The sequence below is a fragment of the Melanotaenia boesemani genome, chromosome 8, assembly GCF_017639745.1.
Source record: "Melanotaenia boesemani isolate fMelBoe1 chromosome 8, fMelBoe1.pri, whole genome shotgun sequence".
NCBI classification, from domain to species: domain Eukaryota; kingdom Metazoa; phylum Chordata; class Actinopteri; order Atheriniformes; family Melanotaeniidae; genus Melanotaenia; species Melanotaenia boesemani.
The window spans coordinates 21,273,204-21,295,664 of NC_055689.1; the positions used below are offsets into that span (position 1 = coordinate 21,273,204).

Here is a 22,461-nt window from a genome sequence, read left to right on the forward strand (position 1 = left end):
AATCCATTTGCTAACTTTTTCTCACCTTCCTAAAATAATGGCCTATGTCATTTTTTTACAAAAATTATTTCTTTGCCCAAACCATCTTTTTGTGATGCTGGCACCTCTGATAATGTCACCAACATCCACACATGAACAGATCATATTATGAACTGTTCATCTGACTGCCTTAAAAATTTAAAGGATTTGATCATTTTAAACTTTGTAAAGAGAGGTGTGCTTGTTGGTTTTTACCCAGGAAAAGTATGCATTTTCAAGAATAGTAAAGTTTGTTTTTTTTTAAAGACACATTATGTAACTTTCCCACCTTAACACCATTCCCGACTTGTTTGATGGCACAGTAACATCTGTTATCTGCATTTCTGGAGCCATTGCTGCCCAGTGGCACCCCAAAGAGGAGAAACTGCACTATGCAACTTTTTTACTCGGGACGCTGTGAATTTGCATGCGAATTTTGCTTTACGCACGCATCGCATGCTAGCAAACGGACATAAACACACCAGTCATTTTTAACGTGCACTGTGGCTGATTACGAAAAGAAACACAAGAATACATTACCAGAGGAAGAGAGGAAAAGAAAGAGAGAAAGAGACAGGACAAGAGTCAAGTTAAGACTGTCATTTATCTCACAGTACAGGTAAAATGCAAGATAGATGCTAGATGATAGATTAGCCATTGAAAGGGGGCAAGTCAGTGAGAAAATCACAAAAGGTTTGTAGTGAGTCTTTAAAAAATATAAACCAGTACTCTACAGTGGTTTTATGGCGGGTATGTTTAATATTTTTACATTAAAATTAACTACTGTCTTGACTTTGTAGACTCTAAAAGCTTAAAAAAATCAGGTTGTTCGGTCATGTTGTCATAAAAGACAAGGGTCCTGAAACTGTGCTCCTCATACTGGAGACCTCTGACATTGCATGAGTATTTCTATTTTGGGCTGTGGGGTTTTTGTACCAAGTTGGACTGTAATATAACAGCTTTGTCAAAATATGACTTCACTTCCTGCTTCAACAAGTTTGGCTGCAATGGATATGGGGTTTGGGAGTTTAGAGGACAAATTTAGCTGGTAGGTAAGCATTTTTCAACACAAAAACTGATATGAAACGTTTATTTCAAAGTGGTGTAACTCAAGGAATTATATCTCATTTGTGAAGTTGGTGTAATAATTTTTGTGCATAAGTGATCTAAATTCAACCTACTAGTTGTGTTAGAAGGCTTAAGGGGGGTAGTCATAAACATGGTAAAATTAATCTGGGCCTGTTCCCAGCCAGTGTACCATTGTTCTAGATGGCAGATGGAGAGGGTGTTGAAGCAAAGATGTTGGACTGCTTAGTATGGATAGCTTTACTGGTGTGTTTGGCTTGGCCTTCAATGAAATTCAAATTAGACTGTTTAGGAAATGGCCACAAAGCTTAATATTACTATTAAGCTTGGTTTTTAATAATATCTGGCCCACCAGATTACAATGATTTAAAAAAAAAAAAAAAAAAAAAACGATTGCAAGACTTAGGTGTCAATGTTCAGAGACATGGTGCTGTTTACACTGTGGCCCAAAAACAGTGTGGCCCCTTTAAGGAAGGGCAAGAAAGGGGGAGAGAAAGAGAAACGTTTAGCACATCAGCTGGTCTGACACACTGCACAGATGTTTAGTTCACCTAGAAAAGCAGACACCTCAAGCGCTACCAGACCATGTACAATCCCAATGTTTCCCTGACCAACTTTCTCATCTACCTGTTAAATAATAAAGGACACTAGTTCCCACAAAATGTTAAAAATATACCATATATATATATATATATATATATATATATATATATATATATATATATATATATATATACATATATACATACATACACATATGTATATATTTTAGAGTAAACATCCTTAAAATGAACAATAGGCTACGTTAGTTGGGCTCAGAAAAGTATTTATCATTTAAAATAGTTATTGTAAGATAGAGTGTTAGTGGGTAATTACAGAAAGCAACATTATAATCACCAGGCTGATGTGTGTTTTATAACGCAGACACAGTGTTCAGCCAAAGCAGTAACACAGTAATTTGAATAAAAAAAAATGGAATTATTCTTTTGTACAAGATTAAATAGTGTAGATATGAAAAGTTTTGTTTAATTAGGAAAAACAGCTTGATGAAGATGTAATTTTGGCCCACCATTCAGATGGCCAGAAAAAATTTGACCCCAAGGTCAAATATAGTTGCTGACCACTGATAGAAATAGGGTTGAGGGTATTGTTGTTTTTAATTTTCTCCAATAATTGCTATAGTACTTAGCCTAAAATGACCTGGAAAATAACTAAATGCATATATCTATTTAGACAGACAGTACATTTAAGCTCACTGCATGGTATGAAATTCAGTCACAAGACACTTTTTATAAATGAGCCTTCGCAGACAAAATGTATTCTTCACGGCACTAAAAGACAGTCAATAGGGAAAAAAAAACTATAGGAAAAAGCATAATGTTTTACACAAGTGCTTACCTGTATTGTATTGTTTCAGATGTGGTTGAGGCTCGTAATTTGGTCATTAGAATTCTCACTATGTTGAAGAGGAATACAAAGTTTATCTAAATAAATATAAAAAGACAAGAATTAATCAGTTTAAACCTGAGGTAATTTCTTGCATTGGAGTATACAGACAACAATTATCTGGTGTGAACAGTCATCTCATTAAGTACTAAGCAGGGGGAAGAGAGGACAACACAAGTCAAAGTACAGCTCAAAGCACAGTACAAGGGGATACACACATCAGAACTGCTTGTTATAATACTACATGCTGGTGAGGGCTTTTCCAAAACCATCGTGTATTTCTATAAATGCCATTGCTTCATGTTTGAAAGCACCTCAAACTGACAGAAAGTTTAATTTCACCTGTCTAAAAGCTAGAAGCTGCACAGAAATTACTTTTATTATGACACTGAGCTCGCAGCTTATTTTCTAATCAGCTTACACCTTAAACTATGAATCATACATCTTATCCTACTAGCAAATGTGTGCTATAGGCTAAGAAAAAAGCAACCAAAAAAAAAGGCCATTGACGAAAAAGGGTAAAAATTGTTGCTGCTCACCAGGAGCACAAGGATAACTGGTCCCTGATAAATGTAGTCCATATATTTACCAGGTTCTTTTCCAAACCAACATCTGCTCACAGAAAAAAAAACAGGTATGTTAAACTGCAGCAAACATTCAAGAAATATATGGCTTTAAACTCCTGATACTCACTGTTCATTTTCATAATACAACTTTCCAATTGCCCAAGCTATGATTATAGGACATGGAATACCTGAAATAGAAGCAGTCATGTATGTGAGATATAATATGTAAATATTGCTGCATATGGACAATGAACATTCTTATAAAACAATAGAAAAGTTGTCTTAAACAACTAAATAACCTTTAACAAAGCTGAAAAAACAGAAGTTAAAGCTTAATATTTTCATAATGGGTAACAGGCATTTTCTCATTCAACATTTACATCACAAAATGTTGCTGGAAATTAGCAAAATACAACTGTAGAACAGGTCCTTGTGTATTAAACAGTTTTTTTTTTTTTTTGCTAATTTCCAGCAACATTTGGTGATGCACTGGACAGTAAACACTAACAGCTAATAGTTCGGGAGACCCTGTATCTCCAAATGTAATGCTTGGTGTACCCCTCCTTTAAAAACTGATGCAGGACACTCCTGACCAAGTTTCAGAGTAACTTAGGCCAGAGGTAAAGGAAAGATTTAATCTACTCTTCTTCATTTACTGCCAAGTGGATTCAGGTTCAGTGGCTCTAAAGTGGGTCAAAAGCTTTTTCAGTCTCTTTAGTCAGGTTTTCAGAATGTGCAAGTGGTAAAAATTAACAAATTTCCTTATATCACATTGAGCATTTTCATACCGTACATATTTCCATAAAGTAGTTACTGGGTAATATGACATATTTTCTTCCACTGGATATTTTAAAATTTGATTCTATGGTTTTACCCATAGTCATTTCTATTCTACAGGCACAAGCTTCCCAAACATGTCATCCATCTGTCATCAAGAATCTCATGTCATCTGCACAGCTAAGATCTATTTATTATGCCTCTGTGCAACAACCACAACAACAACAACAGCTGCAGCCAGAGGCAAAATGTTCTCTGACTGTCCATCTGGCCCATTCTGGTGAAAGCCATATCTCCAAACAGCCTTGTGGTAATTTCTTCAAATATGGAACACATGTTCACTTTGGCTTCTTAAATTTTGACATTTTTGACAAATATCTAAAATGTTGTCTACACAAATATACTTCAGATCTTATATGATCTTTTATTAAATCTCTTTACAAATCTGGAGCGATTTGGATGTGAACTATAACTTCCCATGTTGTTTGTTTTTGGTGTGCTGCAGAGCATATAGCATTCATTATATAAACACAATGAGAAAATATGTCTGTCTGTTAAACATATGACATGAAGAAGAAAAATTCTGACAGTGACATACATATACAAGACACAATATGCTCCCATTATCAAAAATGTGATCATAGATAATTTATAAGCTCATAAGTAAGCATCTACTGCATATTCAAAACAAACCCTTTCAGTGAGATTCATGCACAAAAATATATTTTCAACCACACTACTCCCCCTCAACTCACCCCCTATTATTTAACACATAGGCTCAAATCCAGAAAATTAGCATGTTTTGTAAGTTCTTGCTAAGATGCATTAGATTAGCAGATAATGTTTAGCTCTTTGCCACCAAGTGAATTAAAGGCCTAAGACTCAAACAAAAATGATAAAATAAATCAGCAGCCGGTGCTGTCCACATTTCTTAAACCTCCTCATTTTTGCTTTTGTAATAGAAGTAAGTCCATCTGTGGGAGCAATGTTAAAATGATGTTATTTCTTGAGGCAGGTGTGGAAAAGATGGTTTGGAGGTAAAAAAAAAAAAAAAAAAGGTCTCCAGACACCAGCTTGATGAATAATAAAAAGGTTTATCACGAAAAGTCTGGCATCTTTAACACATCTGCAGAATCTGTGAGGTATACTAAAGCTAACTGTCTCTTCTTATATAGAAACACAGACAAAGACATTCCTAAGTTCACTTCTGGACCAATCATAAGACTTGTATACAAGGGACATATGCCACTGTCCATGCATCGAGCCTGGAATTCTAGTAATACTAACAGAGAACAGAGCAGAACAACTAAAGTTGGTCAGTGCATCTAAATTTTTTCATTATACCTATGTGATGTTACAGAGCAGACGCTACAGTAATTTTCTCTCTTCTTTTCCACAGGATAATTCTGATGACTGGAAAGCAGGACAGCTGTAGAGGAGCATTTCTCAGTATACAGTATAAATCAGAGATTTGTGAAATAGATGAATGAATGAATAGCTGTAGTTAGTTTTACATTTGTTTTTGAAGCACTGTGACATTGACGGCATTGGAAATCTTATCAATTTTATCTTTATTTCTTTTTTCTTTCTCTCTCTGAAGCATTTCAAACTGCATAAAGAAAAGTGCCATGAAAGATTCATTCAGGATCATTTCTTGAAACCACTTGTTTTAAATAGCATAATTAGAAAAATTGACACAATGAAGGCTTAACTAAAAACTGCTATCACAACAATAGTAAGTCTGTACTTTAATTACATTCTTTTAGGCTGTGAGATGTCCCAAAGCTGACAAACGACAGACTCTAAATAAAACTACTTAATAACAAATAAGTATTAATGTAACTGTGACGCAGCCTGTGTCTTTTTAAGTTTTTGTGTTAATAAATCATGTATAACACCTGATCACACTTTGCCATTATGACCATTAGAATATTTAAATATGCAGTGATTATGATTGATTTATGATTATGATTGATCATTTGTTTGATCTTTTCTTGGTGCTCTCCTGGCCCTTGGTACCCTATGTGATGCCAGTGGTGGGAGCGGTGGCTCTGCAATGAAATAGTTAAAGAGATGCTACAACGTTTTGTGCCTATGTTATATGCATTTTCAAATGAACAGAAGTAAACTCTTTATAATGATGTTGGAAACAGGCTTATGAGTTGTACAGTATTTTACTGTACAACGGTAATAATAATAATAATAATAATAATGGATTAGATTTATATAGCGCTTTTCAAGGCACCCAAAGCGCTTTACATTGTGTGAATCCATTATTCATCCACTCCTCACTCATACCTGGTGATGGTAAGCTACGTGTGTAGCCACAGCTGCCCTGGGGCAAGCTGACGGAAACGTGGCTGCCAGTCTGCGCCTACGGCCTCTCCGACCATCACCGAACATTCATCCACACATTCATACACCAGCGATGCCAACACTGGAGGCAAGGAGCCTCTGCCGCCCCCGGTACATATGCCCTGAGTCTGAAATGTGACAAATCTCCAGCCATTTGTGAGGGCTATGATTCACAGGATGGCATAAAGAAAAAACCTTTAAGACTTTACAGGTTAGTGGACTTGTTGGAAAATTTTGATTGCTTTTAGCTGTAATGCTAGTATCCATTTGTGTTGACAGTATTAATGTGCAAACCTCATCTCTGCATTACAACTCTTTAGACTGAGCACTTCAAAGTCAATTAACAGTAAGCTAAACCTACCTTACTCCACAAATTACTTCACATTAAACCTGTGTGCAATTAAAAAAATAAATAAATGAAAAAAACTGACATATCATGAACTCACTGGGAGTTATGTTTTACTTACTAGGGTGAAATATTTTATAAAATAATTGTATCTGCTCAGTTTTCTTGTAGATTTTGATTTTGGTCTCAATTTATAGAGATGGTTTGTACATATTTTCATACATTATTTTGTTTTATGTATTTATTTTAAGAATTTTATGACTCAGGCCCACACGAATTTCAGTGTGCTTGTACTGAAGCATACCTGTGCAAATAGCAAATAAACTTTTCACACATACAGTATGGTGTTTCGTATGTGTGACAATCAAATCACTGCAGTTTTCAGTTCAAACTGTGGACCCGTTTTCTTTCTTTTTTATTGTTCTAAAACATGATGTCATGCACTTTAAACATTAAGAGCTTATATATGAAATATCATTATTCATGATTGCCTTGTTTTGTCTACAGTCCAACGCTATGAAATGAGTAAAGCATTTTTAATTGCAATGATAATAAAAAATACTTACACCAACCAATGAAGAGAAAGACCCACTTTCTCAGCTTATCAGTTGAATAAGTCATTACGATGGCTGTGTGAAGATAGCATCCTTCAACAAACATCCAGAAAAAGTTTGTCACCACAAAATAGTTGTAAATTGTTGTGATTAGTCGACACCAGGGCTGAAAAAGAAAAAGAAAAAGAAAAGAATACAAGAAAATGTAAAATATGTTTAATTACAGAACTAGTTTATGTGTTAAATTACATTAGCAAAAGTTTGGATTTACTTTCTACACTTTAACTCTGAGTAATGAAACATTTGCAGCACATAATTTATCAATACTGATACCTCATTGCTCTCGTGGATATTGTGATCAATGAGCTGAAGCAAAAACCACATCACATTCCTCAATATAAAGGTGGTGATCAAATTCCAGTGGATGATGTTTCGAAGACATCTTATGCTCCTATAAAAAAGGGAGATGATTTATTGTAATGCATATACCTATTAAGTACAGATTAATTACAGGAACATGATGCATGAGGTTAGACTATAGTAAAAGTCTGCATGCTTACTGGCTTCTTTATCGTTCTTACATTTTTGGGTAATCATTACATTGCTAAAGAAGCTCTAAAGGTGTGCTTACACACAATCTAAGATGTTCATCTAAATTAACTGTTAGCAATTTATGTTTGAACTAGATTTACTTTGATCCTTACAAACAAAATATAAGTCTTAAGGAGTGTATGTGTGGTGTGTGTGTGTGTGGGTGTCATGGGCATGTATTTGATTGGACTCACTTAAGACTCAGAAGGAAAAGTCTTTTTATGCTAATTAAGGTTTCACATCATGAAATGTGGACACTGTCAGCTTGCTTTTGTGCTTTTAAGAGCTACTTAAAATTGAAACGCTATTTATGCTAAAAATTAACATAATGTTTTAGGAGCAGGTGATGGTCAAATGCTTCAAATACAAAAGGCAATATGTAAATAGAGTTCATCTGAACAGAACTTAAAACAAATACCTTAGGAAAAAAAACGAAAATCTATATCTGCTTTTATAAGCCCACATCCATCAACCTTTAGAGAGACAGAACAGCTGAGGCTATGCATGAATTTATTTATACCAGGACATGAAAAGAAGTACAGCTGCCTCCAAGACAAGGCAGGCCCTCTTAACCAGAGTGGTCTACTGAGCTGAGCTGCAAAGATCTGTTCATTTGACATAAGCAAGTTAATGATAAATAGTCTCAGAACATGACTTGAATTTCACTGATTATCCTCTATGTGGTCTCATGCATACAATCCCCATTTAGATTATTTCTGTACTCGCCTTAAGCACAAGAAGAGAATGAAGGCCACGACTAGAGCTCCCACAGAGATACAGTGGCCTAGGTAGTTGATGATCAGTGCTATCTTATAATGCATGGGATATTTCCTCTGGAAAGACAAGACATGAATTACACTTTTTAATATATCACAACTGGATAATAGGTGAAAAAGAAAAGCTTAAATACATTAATGCATTGAAACAAGCTTCTTTTGTCTATTTGACATGTAAATCAAGTTCCTTTTCTCTTCATAATTATGCTAATTTATGTTCAATGTACTAATCGATCATCAAAAGCAATTATGCACATAACTTGTGACAGCAATTAGGAGCCAGTGGTACATTGAGTTCATTTTGAGATTAAGCTTTTCTTTTACTAATGCATATAGTGTAACCGCTGATCTGTAGTAAAGCAATCAACCAGTAATGTATTCCATGCCCGGATTGCACAGACGTGACTTGACTGCACCCTGCACAATGCTAATCTGTCTATCTAAGCTTGAAAGTTTAACTAACATGAGAGAAAGCAAATGTCATTGACATACTTCAGATGTCTTCGCTTAAATTATCTGAGGAAATAGAGCAAGACCTAGAAATGTACCAAATTTGGAGACACAATAAAAGGTAACCAGGCCAGAGCTCACTATGTACAGTAACATCACTCTTACACTCTTTCCTCCGTTTGCTCAAATTAACACAGACAAGACTTCAGTTATGTATTTGTCTTGTAAATATGATTGCTTAAGTCATTAAACTGCTGCACAACATTAAATACATGTTTTTCATAAGCCATTTAAGTAATGAGAAACGCAGGATTAGATTTTTCTGTCAGGTGGCTTTGAGAATTTAGAAAATCCTCCTGTGTTACTACACAAACCTTTTCCTCCAAAATGGGCTCGCAATTGGAGTAATTGATCTTCATCGCCCATGTTCCATTATCCATGCACTCCCTGTAAGCACTTCCTGTAAGACAGGAGGAAGAGATTGTCATAAAATTTTTAAATACACAGACAGAGTTTGTGTTTTAAAATCATAGTTTAATTCTGAAAAAGGAATTACATTAGGCAGAGACGTCAGCAAAATTAGTGCTGGTGTGAGGCAAAGTTGACGTGAAGTGCCGCATAGGTAGGCTACAAAATCCTTGTAATTTCTTTCATGCTCAGTTTAAAGTTGAACTATCTATCTGACTCTTGCACTGAATACAAATTCACCAACACACATTTTTATTCATAGGATGTAAATGCAAAGCCTCTTACTGTCAGTTTATTTGCATATCTTTTAAAAACCCGCTTTCCACAATCAACTTTAAAATGCATTTTTCATTTTGAAGTTCCTTGTGCAGAGTCACTGCGCCCCTTATCTTTAAACACCCAAAAAACACAAGAGTTAGGCAGAAACACACCAGCAATAAATGTGCACAGGTTATTTCCGCTATTTGATTAAGACTATCCTCTTAAAGTGATTATTCTAACCACTCCACAGTGAGGATACACAGTCTACAAAGAATTTATTTATTTAATAAAGAAAGAAAACTTCAATTCTGTTGGTGTCTGAAACCTTTTGAAAAGGTTCCATATGAATGATTTTTTATTATTATGAATACTAGAATGAATCAAATTGCAAAATTATATTTCCTGTGAGTAAATCAGCCCTTGATTCACAGTGATGTTTGCCTAAATGTAGAAATGGATAAATGTATGATTAAGGTAATCTCATTGCAAATTTGCCTTTCCTTAGCCTTGGTGATAAGCAATTATGGCAAATCTCACACAAGTATTCACATAAGTCATCATCCATGATCCTAAGATTCATGTTAACAACAAAGAAATATGCTAGAAAGTGAGAGAGCCATCCACATCAGGGATGCCCTTAAGAACTTGTGAGCGGCAGCAGAGTAATATCCTTTGCATTTAGATTAGTGTTATATAATATGATGTTTTGTTGTTTGAGAGCAGAGGCAGAAAAGTAGCAACTTGGGGTCAGCATTAAAAAAAAGAAAAGAGAAAAAAATCCTTTTTAAACAGCCTCACTTTGATCATTAATCACATATTGTTTTGCATGTCAATGATGATTTAGTTGTGCTGTTTATAAATGTATCTTCCATTTTCAGTCATTTGAAAAGATTCTGTTTGCATAATGAGATAGATAAACAAAAGACAACTTCAAGTACTTGAATGAAAGATATGGATACAGAAACCTATTTTAAGGCAAACTGCACAGTGAGAACTGTACCTTGGCATTTTCACTGATCCTTGTACAATCCAGGCATGATTGGACGAGTAATGTGAAAAATTTGAACTGATTGTAAAACTGAGTACTAGATTTTCTTTGTACCATCAATGATTTCCAACAGAAACCATTGATTGCATTGTGGCAACAAATCACAGTTATTTGAAGCAATTATGAAACTTACTGTGGTGCAACTTGTGTTTTTATGTGCAATAAACAATTGGAGTGATTTCATACTTAATGGGGAAACTTTGTCAATTAAAAGTTTTGCCATATGTACAAAAAAGTTTATATTTGGACTGGATGCACAATTTTCAAATAAGTTTACAAGATTTTTATACTTAAAAAAAGAGATGCAGAATATCCTGGTCACAATTCATTTTCCAAAGTGTTGACTTACTTTCTGTTTTTAGTGCATATTATGCTTGTTTACAACTTCATACGGTGGTTTTCAATGCCATTGGAAGAGGTATAATGGCTTTCATAATCAAAAAACATTTCTTTTCATTAAAAGATTGTGGTTCACACAATCTTCTTACATCATGTGTGAAACATTCAGTTCTTAAAAGCACATGAAGGCTCAATCAGCTTTGATCTGGAGATCAGACTGTTGCTTAGCCAAAGTGGCAAAAAGGAGGCAGCTGTTCATGCTTTGTTTGAAATATGTTAACCACTGGAAAGGCATTAAGTAAATACGTGACATGTTAATAAAGTGGAGTAAGTAAAAAGAGCTTCAACAAGAAACTGATGCAGTGGATCAGCAAGCTCAGCCATCAACCGCCAAACAAAAGCTGTATCTTTCTGCAAGATGCTGAACCCCACGTTGTCCTTGGTAAAATGCAGCTGTGTGTGTGTATTACATTGCAATCAACTGAATACCCAGCACCCTTCACTTCAAAATATGTAGGATGAGCTGTTATGGCCACTATGACATTCTCTTTTTGTAGAGTTAAGAGTTTTACCTCCTGGTTCATATCAGTTTTGTTTTTTGTTTGTTTGTATGTATGTTTCTATAAAAATATTGCATTAGAATATCAAGCACAGTATATTTTCTAACTGTTTTGGGGAACACAGCTGAAATAACATGATGGCGCCTGCAGGATACTGGCGTGGCTTAACGTCCTATTAGACTGACTGGAAAATCGCGAGGGAATCTCTGGTCCAGTTCTGAATGGGCTTGAATCCCACTTGAAAGACAACAACAACTTTATATCTTCATTGGTAACTATAGATTTACTAAAACAAAGACAACATGCGGAGTTCCCCAAGGCTCCATTTTGGACCCCCTATTGTTCTGGATCTTCTGTTGTCATGAAATTTCTACAGGTCTCTCTAAAAATCACTAAGAAGCCTGCAACTAATCCAGAATGCTGCTCCTAATGTCCCACAAAGACCAATAAAAGGAAGCATATCACTCCAGTTCTTAGATCTTCACACTGGCTTTCTGTGTATCAAAGAATTGATTTCAAAATGTTGCTGTTGGTGTACAAGGCACTGAATGATTCTGGTCCAAAATATGTATCTGATCCACTGACGCCATGAGCCGTCATCATCGGATTCAAGTATGCTTTCCACCCCAAGACTTACAACTAAAGATGGAGAATCTGCATGTAGTTTTAAAGCTGCCAATATCTGGTAAAAAAAAAAAAAAAAAAAAAAAAAAACTACAGTTTTGAGTTTCTTTTTCTTTTTTGTATATATTTTCTTGCAAATGGACATTGACGATGATGATGATGGTGATGATGTATTTTCTGTTTGTATCATATATAGCTCCCTGTATGTGTTCTCTTGTCTGTTTCACTTAATTATGTACAGCACATTGGGTTGCCCTTTGTATGAAATATGCTATACAAATGAATTTGCATTGCCTTACCTTGCCTTAACTTAAAATTATCAACAAGTAAAAAACTCCTCCCATCACAAGTCTACAGCATTTGAGGTGACAACCCAGTCAACATAACAGACGTTTTCTACCAATACAAGAATTCAGTGTCCTTGAGGAAACCCTTGTATTTTAAAAAAACATCATAAATTTAATAACTTTATGATGATTATTATTATTATACTTCTAAACAGTCTAAGCCAATATTACAGTAGCAGACAAACGATAAAGTTCTCAAACTCCTTGGGAAAAATCACACAGTGTTTATGAAACAAGCAATGATGGTGTGCATGTGAAAAAATGAGCAGGTTATGAGGTTTGTCACTGTAAGTCACTCTGCTGAGGCGAAATTAATTCAAAGCACGGGTGCAGGGAAGCACATTCCTGACAAGCCATCTGTGCATTGTGCATGATGAGTCTTTTCAACATTTTTTATCACACTGTATTATACAAAAATTGTCAAAATTGTATTTCTTAAAGTGGTTCTATTATGCTCATTACAGGCTAATTTATTTTAATATATGAGTTCACAATTCAGGAATCAATTCACCATTTTTCCACATAACACCTGTATTTATTTTATATGGATCCTTTCAGATCAGCCTCTGCCAGAAACAACCTGAATGAGACTCTTCCGCCCTGAGCTCCACCTCCCCCTGATGCGGGCTGCTTCTGATTGGTTACCTGCTAGGGGTAGTTGTTGGGAGCGCTTACTATTTTCGTCATTGAAACATTGGTAGAGCTCGCAAACAATCCGAAGTAATATAAATACTCAGTAAACAATGTCAACATCAAACATAGCCGTACATGTTCGAGCCTGAATCAGATCTTGAAAATGAGAGTGAACAACTCAGCAAACCACAACTAAGAATGCAGCAGGACGTATCTACTTGCTTAATATTCTGCTTACCAGCTATAGTTCGTTATAACAATGTTTGCCATCTTTCACTCGCCTTATATATTTGTACACGCTGCTGTTATAGGTGTACATGCAGCAAATGTACCACAATGCCAACAGAGGTGGAAAAGGTGTGCTGCAAAGAAATACGCAAGGTAATGATGCTATTTGCTAACAGTTTCATGCATTGTTACTCTATAGTTAGCTGTATTTCTAGTCATTCCAAGTACATCTATTGTATCATGTGGCTCATCAGTTGGGTGTTTTTTGCTTAGTTGTTACGTTTTTAGCATTTCCATCTACAGTGTTGATAGCTAACTTTCTGGTCATCATTACATGTGGGTTACCTGCTAGTTGTGGTAAAGAATGTGTTAATTCTTTTAGTTTGATCATTGCTCACACACTAACTATCGAAATAAACAGACAGCTTATTCGGTTTTGCTTACAGCTTGTGGGTCAGGATCAGAAACACTGTCCTTGATTTTAGCAACAGACCCTCCTTTCAGCTAAAGCCTGGCCCCAAATCCTTCATTATTCATCTAGCAGTCTTCAGTGAAGTAACTCTGGTGCAACTCTGGGGCTGGTTCCTAGAACAAACTCCATCCACTGCTGTCTAACCGTTGTTTCCTTTGGGAATTTGGACTAATCTTGCTTTCACTCACAACTGAAGAAGCATTTTTTGTGTGACATGTTGACAGCAGTGTCTTCCGCCTTACAATGAGCAGTGAAGGTGGGTGTGCCTTTCTTCTTGTGAATGTGCACAATCTGGAGAAGACGACCAGTAACTGAGTTGCCCCCTAATCTGGGACTCTCAAAAACCTATTGTTTTTAGTACTATTGAAACTGAATGTAGAGACACACTGAAAAACTCAAACATGCATTTATGTGATAAAAAAAAAGGTGGTACTCACTTGTCTAATGAGTAAAGCTCAGAACATCAGAAAAGTCCAGATAGCATAATAGGGTCCCTTTAATGACTCATTCTGTGTGTCATTTAAGTGGAGGATAAAGTTAGCTTCTAAGGTCTTAATGCTGTAAGCAACCAACACTAATAACGGTATGTTGTGTAAAGTTTTATAAGAGGGTGGAAGAAATGTGCAATCTCCTGCCACATGGTCCGTGCCAACATTGCCCATCTCATCTGCCAGCCATTCTGCTTTTCTTTCACAAATATATACCCATGCAAATAAGCACCATATGACCATACCATACTCTTTCTTCAGCAGTATCTTTTTGATTGTTGCTGTGCATGCGTTGAAGTATTTTCATCCACAGGTTGCAAAAGTCAGAATTTTCTTTGTTTCTTTTTAGTTTATTTGATTTATAATTCAGACTGTGAATGTGCCTTAATATCACTATTGATATTATGCCAGTTTGTTTTTTTGGAGAAGGGGATCAAACAAAACAAAAAAGTGAAAAAGAAAAAGACTGCTAGACCTCCTACAAAATCAAAATGCCACTTATGTCCCATAACAACATAACTTTTGTTCAGTTGTTTTGTGGAACAGTCAGTAAACTGAAGCTTAAATTTGGATAAGTTTACAATTATTAAAGGTAACGGTGTGTAATATCTCATAATTGAGAGATAAAGCCATTTCATCCAAGTCATAAACCTGAGCCAGTTACTGCCATGGTTTCTTTAAGCCATATGAAATTGAATTTCATGAGCTGAGCAGAGAATAAACTAGGCCATTATAAACCATGGGAATGTCACAGCTCACTGCAGTTTGACATTTCAGTTAGGAAGCAGGAACTGGAGCAAAGCCGGCATATTACACGCATCTATGTCACAGTCGGCATGAGGGTATAAAGTCAAAGATTAAGCATAATATCAAATTATGTTGATAGCCAAATGCAAAAACATTACATTTTTATTAAACCGGATCCTATTTGCAAAGACAGTTGTAGAATTATTATGTATTTCCTAAAAGTACCAAATTTTCCACGAACATGATCTAATAAATGATGACCATGGAGTACCTCCCTCCAATTTAATTCCCTCCATTTGTGAAATGACAGTGTTCTGGTAGACAGTTTCTTCATGTAGGGCTTAAATCACATGAGAACACTGACTACTGATCAGACTGTGACATTGTATGTTTTCTAACCATTTTTATGTATTTTTAAATATCTAAACCTAACCATGCACATTAATTCAACCCCTCAGCATGCACCTCCTAATCATAACCATAAGCAGTTGGGAATCAAAGACTGCAGAAAAGATTAAACAAGATGGGTTTTAAACCTGCACTCTCACTTAAAGCTCAGGGGTTTAATGCAAATTCTGCATTAAACGCCTGTCCACCAGTCTGGCAGAGACACTGCAAGAGCTGGGAAATAAAGAATTCTCCAGTAGTGTGAACACAAAAAGAAGAGGGAACAAGAGAATGATAATAATAATAATAATAATAAAAACACTGTAAGAAAAGAAAACCACAAAAACAAAATATTAAACCTGTTAGAAAAAATCTTTTAAAATTCATTCTTTTAAAAGCTCAGTTTTTTTTCCTTAATCTTATTCAGTTAGTTAGTTTTTCATTAAATACAATACTTCCCAAAGGGCAAATAGCTATGGTTGTTGATTTTGTTGTTTTGTCTTTTTTTTCCCTCGCGTGTCACACAAAAAGCAAGGCTATGAAGGACGTGTTGGACCACGACACAGAACTGTGTACATTTTGGAGCTTTGAATTATATATGACAAATGAGAAGGGACACTCTGACTGCAGTTTTATGAAAAAAAATCTGAGAAATGATTTTGATGTGGTAAGTTTCAACATCGTCTGTCTTCGATGAGCCGAACCTGTCATCCCGAACATTTCAACATGACTTCATTAACATGTTACTGCTCCAAAACCCTTGAGTGACCCAAGTCTGACCTAACAAAATGTGACAGTTGAACAACTTGACAATAAAAATACAGTCCTGTCCTTGTCACATTCACTTTATTGTACAGTAGATTTAGTCAGAGGTTCTGACCCCTGGCTCTCTGGCATTATCAACACACAGCATGGCTGTTATACCTAAAGTAAATCTGGGATGTTCATTTTTTGTACCGAGTGCCAGGTTAGTGTTACATCAGAAGTCACAGAAGCTTCAAGTAAGAAAGTATTTAAACTGAATCTGTTAAGAGCTTTTTGACACGGACGCTATTTCTATGACACTCTCAGATATAAATTTATTAGGACATAGATGTCTATAAGTAGTTATCGTCTTAGATAATGAAAAACTGACTTTACCGCTGTCAAAACTAAGTGTATCTTCCAGTTTGACTTGTGCATTTTCTTTGCAGTTGCTCTTGGAGAATTATCATTTATGAAATAAATGTTAGATGGTAAATACAAAAGTTCAGAAGTGTAGAAGTCGAATACATGCTGACCAACCTCAACTGAAAATTTCTATTCTGTGATCAAACTCCTCTGTGAAATCGATGCTCACTCATGGGTTCTATAAAGAGAACAGCCCGAGGGTAGGAGCAACTCTGAAAAGAGACACACATCTTTTTTTTGTGCCATCCAGGGTTGTGCTGCACACAGGCTTGTGCAGAAATGTTACTGGCACATTTCCACTGACAAAATTAGTCACCCGCTGCTACTGTGGATGCTTCTTTTAGTACAATATATACAGTATCTTGGAAGTGTTGCAAATGTGGGTTTAGATGTTGGCAAAATGTTTCATTTTTATAAAAAGAAAAAAAAAATCTATGTTAAGTTGTAGTAGAGAAGCCTGATGCAACTTTTGTTTCTTAGAGTGATTGTAAGCCTCAGTGTCATGTGACAGTAGTGGCAGTCAGAGGTTCTGCCAAAAATGCTTCACCAGATTTTGCAGCAGCTGGGTACACCATCTAACCACACAAGCAATGATTGACCTCTGCTGAGCAGACAAACAAAAGACATCCAGGGTTTTTGTAAAAGCCCTGGCAGCAAGAGTTGCTCACCCAAGCAGCAGCAGCTGGATCAATTTGATGCTTTTATTCTACATTTGTGCTGCATGCAGTGCAGGTATATTTTTCCACTGCAAGTTATATGAAAGGTAACCCCTTAAGCCCAATACTATTTTTGAAACTTTCGCATAAAAAAAACATCTTAAACTCCTGTTCTAAAGGTCAACATCTGCAGATTTGGTGTACTGATGTTGCTGAACTTGCTCTAAAAACTTTCCTTCACTTGGGAATTTCTCCCACATGTGTGGCACCAGAACTGATGCACACAAGTATACTATTTTAGTTAGAGAAACAAAAATGCCTCTTAATGTATACATTTGATGGAAGGACAGTATTGCTGCATTCTTGTAATATGGTGCAACCAGACCCACTAAAGTTAGTACTCCACATGTTCTTAAAATAATTTAATGGGTTGTGAGTTGATTGCAATGCAAGAAACAAAAACTCTGCTAATGAAAATGATGTGTGTTTGTCTTTTCTCCTTTTCTGTATTTGTAATCTGCCATACTAAGCTGTTTTTCCATTTTTCCAGAGAGACATTAAATGAAAGATCTGACAGAAAATAATGCTACTGGATTTTATATTTTTTAAGAGCATTAAAATGTTTTTGGGTTAAAAAGTTTTTTTCTTCACTAAATCATTGATTTAACTGGTTTTAAAACAAAAAAATTAAACTTGCAATTATCCCTTTTAGCCATTGGAAGCTTCTGTAGTTCACATTAAAAGAAGGAAAAAGATGCTAGTGTAATTAAACAAACCTTTTTGCTTTCCATAGTAAAGAGACTGTGATCCTCCCAAAACTGTCCCCATGGGTTGCCTCTTAATGCAGGGTATTATGACCCCTCATTATGTTTCAAGAATACAGAATATCCAGTACCTCTAGTGGTCAGAGAACGAGTGCATGTGTAGTGTCAAAATGGTACCCATGAAACTGAAGGGGATTATGTAAAAAGAAGGTATTTTTGTCATAACCATGACATTTCCTCAACTCCAACCAAGTACTTTCAAATGCTGCCACTAACTATGGAGTTGTAATGTCAACACTCATATGAATTATACTTGTAGAGGTAAAAAAAAAGATTTGATGTTTTAAAAAAAGATGTTTTAGTTCTGAAATATGCAGTACTTCCTGTCACCTGTAGAGGTGCTAGTTTAGAGGACAAGCTCTGGTTGTATTTAATTGTATGAACAAATGACCTATGAGGTCATATAGAGTGGAGAATTTGTTGGAAGAGACTTAACTAAAATTTATTAACTAAATAAATATATACATACATATAAATAAACAAAATTAATGACAACCACTGACATCTGGCTTTTATAGAAAAAGGCTTTTATAGAAAAGGTATTCAGTCATCAGATGACATTGCATTATTCAGGGGTCCTTATCAGCTCAAGTATCAATCAGCTGTAATGGGTGCATTGTGATACAATCAATGATCTCTGTCATGTAGGCAGTGAAGGTCTGCTACCTCCATTAGTAATTTCTGTGACTGTCACAAAGAACTACAAATTTCATTAGACTGTGTGAAGAAAAATAATAAAAAAGGGACTGTTCTTTGCAATGACCATAGGATATTACTAGCTTATATGGTGCTTTTCAATATTTGAAATCCTAGTTTTCCATGGCTCATAAGCAAAACTGCAGAGCTGCCACTCCCACCATGTACATTACACACTGCATGTGTAGGGTACAAAATCCTTTCTTGTGGAAGGGCAAAGCATTAGTCAGTATTTCTGATGGTTTATTAACAGAAATACATAGGCTGTAGCCATGCCAAGGCAACCAAAGCTCTGCAAGCAGCTGCTAACAGCTAGAACATCCCACACAAAGGCAAGGCCAAAAAACCTGTATATAGACAATATAGACCTTCTAGTCTGCAAGGATAAATGCCTCATAGGGATGTATGTAATGGCTGAAGACAGTCAAAAATTAAGAAAACTCTCTTCATTGAAATTTGGTATTAAGGATATTAACACTTCTTGGCAATATTGTGACATGCACTCTACTAATAGACCTTCATCAAGACTCAAAGCCCCTGACATTTAAATCCGAATCTCCCGTAAGCAAACAATAGAACAGCTGAAAGCACAAATAACTGTGTCTATGTGGGTTGTCATATATTAGAGTGAAAGGATTGATGCTTTATATTAAGATTATGAAACAAGCCAGCTCTTTGTATTGCACCGTGTCCACAGGTAAAAACAGAGACAAAGACTAGTTCATTCAAAAGTCATTTGAGAAGATATCAGCAGGCAGCTGAAGGTCAAAAACAAGAGTGAACATTTTTAAATCCTCCGTGGAGGGAAGGAACATCTATGATTGGTACCCTCATTACACTTTTTTGTGGTTCATTGAATCTCAGGAATAAACTAAGAAGCAGGAGCACAGTGTACATACATATATGACATAAGTATTAATGCCTTACTTGTGTATGCCCTAAAGCATTGTAATGCCATTAAAGACATGCGTGTATCTAAATAACCCCCCCTAGTGAAACGTTAATGAACCTGGGATGAATGTTGTTGATGTTGTTTTCCGATTAGCTCTGCAGATGTCTGATGAAGAGTTTATTGTAAAGATGGAAATAAAAAGTGAAAAGAAAGCAGCTGTTCTCAACTGGACTTGGAGGAAAGGGACAGCTTTTGTTTGGGTTTTAGAGTAAGTCAGCTGGAAATGCTGGAGATACGGAGGGAGGAATAGCACAGCATTCAACTGATTTGTCCCCTACATTTTACAAGTTAACATTTTCTTCATAATAAAAAATACAGATATAGAAGGTCACAGAGGTTACTGCATAAACCGAAGATTATGCACATTGCTAGAGAAAATGTCAACGGCATCATGGAGGGTGCAGTCTTGGATTCAAATGATAATTATCTAAGGCTCTTTATTGCTGAAGAATGCAAAAATATTAAATTTAATAACAAAGGACTGTGGGAAAAAATATTCAAGCCTTCCCACCTTAAACATACACTGCTCAAAACAATAACAAGAGCACATCTTAGATCTTGAATGAAATATTTCAGTTGAAAATCTTTATTACCTAGTGGAATGTTTTGAGAACAAAAAAACATAAGAATGATCAGTGGCAGCAGTGGATGGAAAGAAACACGATGTCCCAGAAGTACTGGATTGGATTCAGGTCTAGTGAATGGGCAGGCTAGTCCATAGAATCAATGTCTTCATCATGCATCAGAAGGAACCTAGGTCCTACTGCAGCAGCATATGGTCTGACAATGCCAGATGATGGCATGACCTGATGGCAGTCAGTGTACCTTTGGCTAGCACATGGACGACTTTGCATCCCTCCAAGGATATACCTCCCCAGACCATCTCTGACCCACAGCCAAACTGGTCATGCTGGAAAATGTTGCAAGCAGCAGAACGTTCTCCACAGAGTCTCCAGATTCTCTCACGTCTGTCAGCTGTGCTCAGTCTGATCCTCCTCTCATCCGTGAAGAACACAGGACACCAACGGCGAATCTGCCAGTCCTGGTGTTTTCTGGCAAATGCCAATCAGGCTGCATGGTGTTGGGCTGTGAGCACAGGTCCCACTTGTGGATGTCAGACCTTCATACCACCCTTATGGAGTCTGTTTCTGACAATTTGAGCAGAAACATGCACATTAGTGGCCTGCTGGAGGCCATTTTGTGGGGCTCTGTTAGTGCTTCTCCTGTTCCTCCTTGCACAAATTAGCAGATAGCTGTCCTGTTGCTGGGTTGTTGTCCTTTGATGGCCCCCCTCCATGTCTCCTTTTGTACTGGTCTGTCTTGTGGTCTCTCCTCCAAGCACTTCACACTGTGCTGAGAGACACAGCAAACCCTCTTGCCACAGCAGACACTGATGAGCCATCCTGGATGAGCTGCACTATCTGAGCAACTTTGGTGGGTGATTTTGTACACAAAACAAAAATAAAAGAAAAACAAAAAAAAACAAAAACAAACAAAAAAAAAAAACGGATAACTCATTTGAGGCAGCAGTGTGACTCAGAAGTTGTCTTTCCTCCACGTATGCTGCGTTGTTACCTCGTATCTGCCGACATGGAGAGCAGCATGAATAGCTGGACTGAAGATATTAGTGGTTCGGGTTCATTATTGGATTTTTTGTTTTGGATTGAACAAACTGTTTCTTTGTTTTTTATCTTTTGTTTCAAATGAAAAAATGAACTGCCTGAATGTACACAGACATTCTGTATCTCAGAAGTTTGAAGAACTTGCAAAAAAGGACTTGTGAACATCTCTGGCATGTAACTCAAAGTCCAAGTTTGTTGTGGTGAGTAATCTACCTTCTGGCCTACTTAGAAGGCTGCATTTTAATATCCAAGGAATTTAAAATCTGTACTCAGCCTTTATCAGCATTTACTAAGAACCTCTGTAGCTTAAACTGACAAATGCTCTGTCCCTCTCTTCTGGATGATTTCTTTGCTTTACTGAATTGGGAAAACCTTTAGATGAACATGGAAATTTATTTATTTAGTAAATGTGTAGATATATCCAAGAGTTTTGTATGTGAATAAAAATCCAGGTTTTAGACATTTCCCTGCAGCAACACACCCGATCCAAGTGACAGCTTGATGTCAAGTTCTGCACAAGCCTCTAAATGATCCATTAATAATTTGACTCAGGTGTACTGCAGCTTGTAGACATGTAAAATCTGCAGGACAGTGGCTCAAGAGGTCCACAGTTGGTGATCCCACACTAGTGTATCAGAAATTTCTTTTTATTATTTTAAGGGCTTTGAATAAAAGAGATGAGTACAGAAAATATTCATTTGGATTTTTAATCTTATTTTAAACATTTAAAAGTTTGATTTAAAAAAACCTCAGTGTTTTCATTACTTTAGATTGAATACTTGAAGGTCCAATAAATATACCTCACATTCCTAAATCAGCAATAGCTGTACTTTTCTAATGAACAGACCCAGTAAAACTGCATTGTTTACAATGTGTATGATCCCAGTTTAACATCATCATGGAAAATTCAGCCGTTTATGTAAACTGTTCCGTAAATGTCTCGTTCTTCTGATCACATTCAGTGGAGCCAATCT

At 36.2% G+C, this 22,461-nt stretch overlaps 1 protein-coding gene across 2 annotated transcripts in view; it reads right to left on the reverse strand.

Moving 5' to 3' along the window:
• LOC121643770 (corticotropin-releasing factor receptor 2) overlaps positions 1-22,461 on the reverse strand; it is a 43,519-nt gene that overhangs the window by 3,900 nt on the left and 17,158 nt on the right. For both annotated transcript variants that reach the window (XM_041991293.1, XM_041991292.1), the window contains exons 3-9: positions 9,340-9,425; positions 8,466-8,572; positions 7,482-7,599; positions 7,161-7,314; positions 3,244-3,304; positions 3,090-3,162; positions 2,503-2,588 (exon numbers count right to left, since the gene is read on the reverse strand). In XM_041991293.1, the coding sequence (XP_041847227.1) occupies positions 2,503-2,588; positions 3,090-3,162; positions 3,244-3,304; positions 7,161-7,314; positions 7,482-7,599; positions 8,466-8,572; positions 9,340-9,425 (685 nt within the window). The remainder of the gene's footprint in view (positions 1-2,502; positions 2,589-3,089; positions 3,163-3,243; positions 3,305-7,160; positions 7,315-7,481; positions 7,600-8,465; positions 8,573-9,339; positions 9,426-22,461) is intronic.